This window comes from Glycine max, chromosome 6 (assembly GCF_000004515.6).
Source record: "Glycine max cultivar Williams 82 chromosome 6, Glycine_max_v4.0, whole genome shotgun sequence".
Classification (NCBI taxonomy): Eukaryota; Viridiplantae; Streptophyta; class Magnoliopsida; order Fabales; family Fabaceae; genus Glycine; species Glycine max.
This window is the reverse complement of record NC_038242.2, coordinates 3,618,147-3,624,498: the sequence shown is the minus strand read 5'-3', so window position 1 is coordinate 3,624,498 and position 6,352 is coordinate 3,618,147. Positions and strand designations below refer to the sequence as shown.

The 6,352-nt window shown below is 32.6% G+C and overlaps 1 protein-coding gene across 1 annotated transcript; it reads right to left on the bottom strand.

Moving 5' to 3' along the window:
* Positions 1-1,710: 1,710 nt before the first annotated feature.
* Positions 1,711-2,145, bottom strand: LOC102661984 (basic leucine zipper 4). Its single transcript, XM_014776925.1, has one exon. The coding sequence runs from the start codon at positions 2,143-2,145 to the stop codon at positions 1,711-1,713; it is 435 nt and encodes a 144-aa protein (XP_014632411.1).
* Between the last annotated feature and the right edge of the window lie 4,207 nt (positions 2,146-6,352).

Below are 6,352 nucleotides of genomic sequence, written 5' to 3'. Positions count from 1 at the left end.
ATTTCGGTATAGCACATGCATAGGCATTCAATAGTGGTGCAATAACACATATAACATTTTTCACTTTTTTTTATTAGAAACATTAACAGTTGATTTTTATTTTTTAATACTATTTTTTTCTTTTCAAAATGGAATTAAATGAGGTTTCTTAAACATCTAGTGAGTTTTTTTGACTGGGAAACATATAGCGAGTTGTGCTGTAAGGCACACAGTAAAGTGTGAAATTGAGGAATATGTTGAACAAAATGCAAACAGAAAAAGAATATGAAAAATATCTTCCAAGTTCCAACTATTTATATTTATTTATTCTTAAAACAATTGTTTATTAAAAAAAACAATATGCAAACAATTGTATTTTTAAAACAATTGTGTTGAAACTAAATTTAAAAATTTAATAAATTTTGAAGAATAAATTGATAACTAAGTGATACAAAATCATTTTAAAAACCATTTTTTTAAAATAAAATGGGAATCAAACAAACCCTAAATATCCGAATATTGTATTAAACATTTGACTCATTCGAATAGAATTGGTTAAAATTATTACAACGATAAAATTCTCTCATCCAATTTCTAACATAATTACATTTAAGGGGTACTCAAAAATGAAATCAGTAAGTTAAAAAATACCTCTCTAATTAATGGTATAAAAATAATTGTTTTTATGTAAAAATAATTGTTGAAATAACCCATAGAATTTATATATCAAGTGTGAAAAGTTATTCTGTGGTACTGTAATATATTTAAGTTTTATTGTAGTAAAATGAATGCAAACATATTAACCCTATTCTCTTCTCATTACATCACACGTGTGATCCATTATTTTATTCTATTCTGACTTGGCCAATATACCGTGAAACGGTCATTATTCTTGCTTATTTTGTTAACTCACGTCACGTCGCTGCTAACAAAAGCAATTTTCGTCACATGATTAGAAATAATCGTTCATGTGTGGGTCCTATGTATGACCTCACGACCGTAATTTTTGCCACTTGTCTCTCTGTTATTTTCAAAGAAAAGCCACGTAAACCTTAACCGACCAAGGCCAAAGTCAAGTCTATTAGTCGAAGCATTGAATTGAAAATGATCCAAAAAGACAAAAAAAAATAACATACAAGATGCGTTCCAAAAATTGCCCATAGTTAGCATATTTACATTATATGAGATTGAGGCTTTCTTGATGCCAAGGTTAACATATTCCACGAAGATGCCGATCGAGCCTAAACACTTCTTCTCCAAATGCTCGCCAGTACCTCATGGTTTCACCACTCACTAACGTTATAAAAATTTACGAAAAGCTCCCAAAAGATAAAGGTTGCAAAACATGATAAAAAAAAAGCAGACCCTCAAAATCCCTACATCGTACTTCCAACAACGCGGGGTTTCTCTCAGCTACTACACTTCACGTAACCACGTTTGATGTTTCCCTCTCTTAGTAGAAATTAAGCAACAGCAAAAAAAAAAAAAAAACCTAGACCCCTCAAAAAAATAAACATAAAGGAGTACCTTTTAGCTAGCTATAGCATTACTCTTCCCCTACCTCGATGCCCCAACCAGACATTTTCAATGGTTGAATGCGTGAAGTAGAAAACTTTATTCTTCAATTACATATATACAGCTAGTAATTAACATAGATAACATCGAGAAGTTTAGTCTATAAATTATATATATAGTCGTCTCATTGCTTTGTTACTTGGTTGGTATATATTATTAATGTGAAAGCATGGTGCCTAAAATCCCACACAGATCCGAAAGTGTGGCCATAAGGGCAACGGATTCGGATTTAAGATGGTCGTTATGTAGGGATAGTAGGAGGTTCTGGTGCATGGTGGAGGCGAGTTGGTTTTTGAGTAATCGGTTTTGGATTCTCAACCGGTTCAGTTGGCTCGTGAGGTTCTCTATATGCTGCTTCTTTCTGTAGCGGGACCTTCGGGCCGATTCCCGGTTCGATTGCATGCGTCTCAGCTTTCGTTCCTCTGGCGAGTAAACCACCCGGTTTGAACCCTGGGAACCGGACCCCGGGCTAGCCGGGTCTGTCGAATGGTTAATGAGAGAAAACAAGTCTTCTATTTCGCTTTCGGTCAGCATGGTCTCGTGAACTGGAGTGCACGGGTACTGAACCGCTTCATCTTGGTGGAAAAACATGGCTTGGTTCAAATGCAAAGATCAAAATACGAGAGAGAAGAAAAAAACCCCGTAAATTCAAAAGAATGAACCGGAGGGAGGAGAGGAGGAGAAAAGGGAGGAAAGGAAGCATTGGAGAGGGGTATTTGAAGGAGTGGGAATGGAACACGTGGGATCCATTAGCGCAAAAGATTTTGGGAAACTAATGGCACGTAACGTATATTGGTCACAAAAAATAATATTATTTTTAAAATCAATGTAATTAGGTTTTGATGCTAAAGTTACACGTACATATAATAATAATAATAATAATGTTAAAAGTAGGGTTCAGATTTGATTTTATGGAAAATAAATGAATACTGTAGACCATGAAGAGTAGCAATATCTGATGCAAACTTTAGTGTGTCAGGTGAGTGGTGGGGATTCAGATGGGTAAGCTTTTTGTTATGGTAAGAGAAAGAGAATAGGGTGTTCCTTTGGGAAGATTAGCTTTATCTTAATCACGAAGGATCAAACAAAAACATATAAACAACAAACTGGATTAGAAAGCTGCCGGATACCGCAACTAGTGTGCGCCGAAGTCATTTTGGAAACGCACACTAATTTGATTTTGAAGTGAAAAAGTCGGTGTGAAAGTTGCCACCAACAAACATTAACGTCAAGGTGGACTAAGTACTAACCTAATGACGGCTTAGGGCTCGAGAAAAAAAGGCTAAGGGTATTTCTACGTTCCATTTGGTGTCGCTTGTACTTTAACCTGTTCTTGTATTATTATTAATTGACTTAAAACTGAAATATTATACAAGTAGCTTACGTAGCAATAAAGTCTGAGGTTAGAAGTTAGAGCAGAGATTACCAAAACAATTTATTTTATTTTAATTAGAAAGCAGTACCAAAAAGAATTTGAAAAGTGTTATATCTAACTTCTGTCTCAAAGAAAAGAAGGTGAGAAATTTGAATGATGATGTAATGAAAAAATATTATGAAAATGAGAAGTTAAACTAATATGATTTTTGAGAAAGTAGTCCCGTATTTATTGGTCTATATTGCTTTTATGTTTGTGCTATTATTTTCCTCTCCCAAGCCCACGTACCCACGCGTTAGTTATATATTGGCTTCAATCACTTTGTAAGTTTACACAAATAAAACTAAAATTCAGAAATGTTATATATGTATAACATTTAAATCATCTCAAGTTTTATATACATGATCATTAATATAACTACGATTTAATCGTAAAATTGATAAATGATATAATAATATGAAAGTTATGATATATACACAAATACTTCTTAACCTTTTGACTATATACAGTTTACGCCATTTGATTCTTCATAGCTATCAAGAAATTGCTGATGTAAAAGTGGCGATGAAAAAAGTAAACAAGTTGAGAAGGAAGAAACGAAATTGCTTAATCATAGTAAAATATTTAATTTTGGCCGATTGACTGTGGAAATAATTTTATATCATCATTATATAAAGCATATTGTGTTACCAGTTTTAAAAAAGAAAAAACAAAAACTGTAAAGCTTTAGTCATCAAGATAATATGACATGTTCTGATTGAATAATTTAGAGAAGGGTTCCCGAGACATTGTTCAATTTGCAAAGCACACATTGTCTAAACGACCAATGGAATTTCTTGTAAAAAAGTAGTTAATTACTCTCGTATATATCAAGTACAGAATTGTCTAGATGATAAGGATATACACAAAAATACAAAAGTCACTGGCTGATTTAAAGTGTGTGGAGGTGAAAATTAAAAAGTAGATAATAAACAGGGAAAGCGAAATTCACAATCTATCAAGTTATCAAATGTAGATGGAGACGTAGATGCGTTCATACACCCATCCATGTAATTGATTTAATCATATCATATCAAGTACATTTGTCTATGTAAAATATAACTAGTTTTCCCACTAGTTTTTTCCAAAGTAATATGAACTAGCCCAACGATAGCAAAGACTGATGGACATTGCTATATATATCTTGATGTATAACTTTGAACTTATTTTTTACACAATTGAAAGGAATATTCTTGGGTAGTTTTCTTAGTTGATGCTTCTTTTAATTTGGGGCAATTTTGTATTGGTTGGAAGTTGGTTCCCCTGGACTATTAGCAAATATTAAAGCACCACTGTTGAGTGGAGGATAACATGCAATCACTTCTGTTTGCTATTTTAGTTAACCCTGATTAATTGAAGGAAGGAAAAAGATAATTAAGCAATCGCTTTTTTTTAGCTTGCTAAAGTAGCTTGCATGTGCATCAATGCAAGTAAATGTAATGGAAAGAAGAACAGTACAATTTAGGTGCTTCTTCTTTATCTACTGCAAAGGTCCCTTTAGCCACTGCAATGTTTCCTTTTCCTTAACCTAAGGCAGTTAGCACCCTAGCTTGTGGCCGCAATAACATTACAATCACATCTCTTCTCATGTAGTTAATCGGTTAATTAGCTTTTGCTTCTTTAGACAATAGGGAACAAATCTCCAATACACAAGGAAGGACGAAATGAGAAGGGTCATCCCTCGTGTAAAGGTATCATCGTATAATTTGTCCCCCCAATTATTTTTTTATTTGTTGGCTTCTCTTCTGGAATCATTACAAACATAAGAAAAGAGTTGCAAATAATTTTGGAGTCTTTGATAACGATAAAATATTTTCATATATACTCGATCTTTAGCTACGAGACTAATCCGATTTGGGGAGAAATTAATTACATATATTTGTTGAAGGACGCAGAATTAATTATTTGGTCAAAGAAATTACAATTATTTACAACACTAAGATTAGTGACTGAAACGTGTGTATGATGACGAAAGGAATGCATTTACAATGAACATAGTCATGGATGATGTATTCCATCATTTGCATGCGATGCAGAAAACTAATCAAATCACACTATTAAATTAAATTGAAAATCAAATTTCATTCTCGATTATTATACACGTGAAGTATGTGATTCGATAAATATAATCGATATTCATACATTCTATGTACGTAACTATATATAAAACACCAAGAGAATGTTGTATGATTGATCACACAATGGACAAATGCACACATTGCGGTTGGATTTATTTTGCGAAAGAGTAGTGAGAAACGTACAACCTAATGGGTGTATGGGTGGAAATAAGAGAAAGATAGAGAGAAAATAATTAATGTAGCAAATGATATGATAAAAAGTGAAGAGAGAGATAGAGATAGAGAGAAAAAAGGAATAGAAGTGAGATGAAAAAGAAAATAGATTCGAAGTGCAAAGTATTGTGTCATATGTGTGAAGATAATTTTCTTATATGATTTCGTGAGAAGTTTTCGAATTTTTTCTTCTTCTAAAAATAATAAACTTTTACCAATCACGTCGTTTTTTTACTTGTTCAGTCCCTATTTATTTTCAAGTTAATTTCTTTATGTCTTGAAAGGAAAACTAGCCATTATTTTGTCAACTACATCAATTAATACATGAGAATTTGCAAGTTATTAAATATAATTATTTCAAAAAATTAAATAATAATAATAATAAATTGTCACTTTCTCCCCTTTGAGATTATTTGATTTGATGAAAACTTCGGAAAGTAAAAACAACACTGCCCACTGATTTTCCCGACTGCTACTGATATTATTGTATAAAATTAAATAAATTACCTTTATGCCGTAGGCGTAGCATGATATTGCCACAACATGAAAAACATTCAAACCCGCAATTAATTAAGCCAATAGGTAATGTAGTGAACTTGTTATCGAAAGGATAATATATCAACAATAACAACAATAATCTAGAAATGTATGCATTATCTTTCAAAAAAAAATGTATGCATTAGACCAGTAGATTTATTTAAAAAAATGAGACAATGGATGGGTTATGTGACTTAAAAAAATATGCAACGAAGTAAGAGTCAACCAAATTTAGATGAATCGGTAGATATTCATAAATTCTAATCAGTGCAACCCAGCCTACAACCCTGCCCAAAACTCATACAGCTCGCTTATTTGTCTATTTCTGATTTAAAAATTAAAAATAAAAAACGCAAGCACTGACACTTATGGATGAAGTTGTTTATGAAGATTAACACCGAAAAGTGAATGCATAATTTTTCATAAATAAATTCATCTATTAAAAGGTTCCCATCTTTAGTGGCCATCGCTGCCTGCGTGCAGTTCAGCTTTGACCGCAGACCAGTTTCTTTCACCTTTTTATCTTTTCTCTGGCGTAATTGACTAGGAGGTAGTA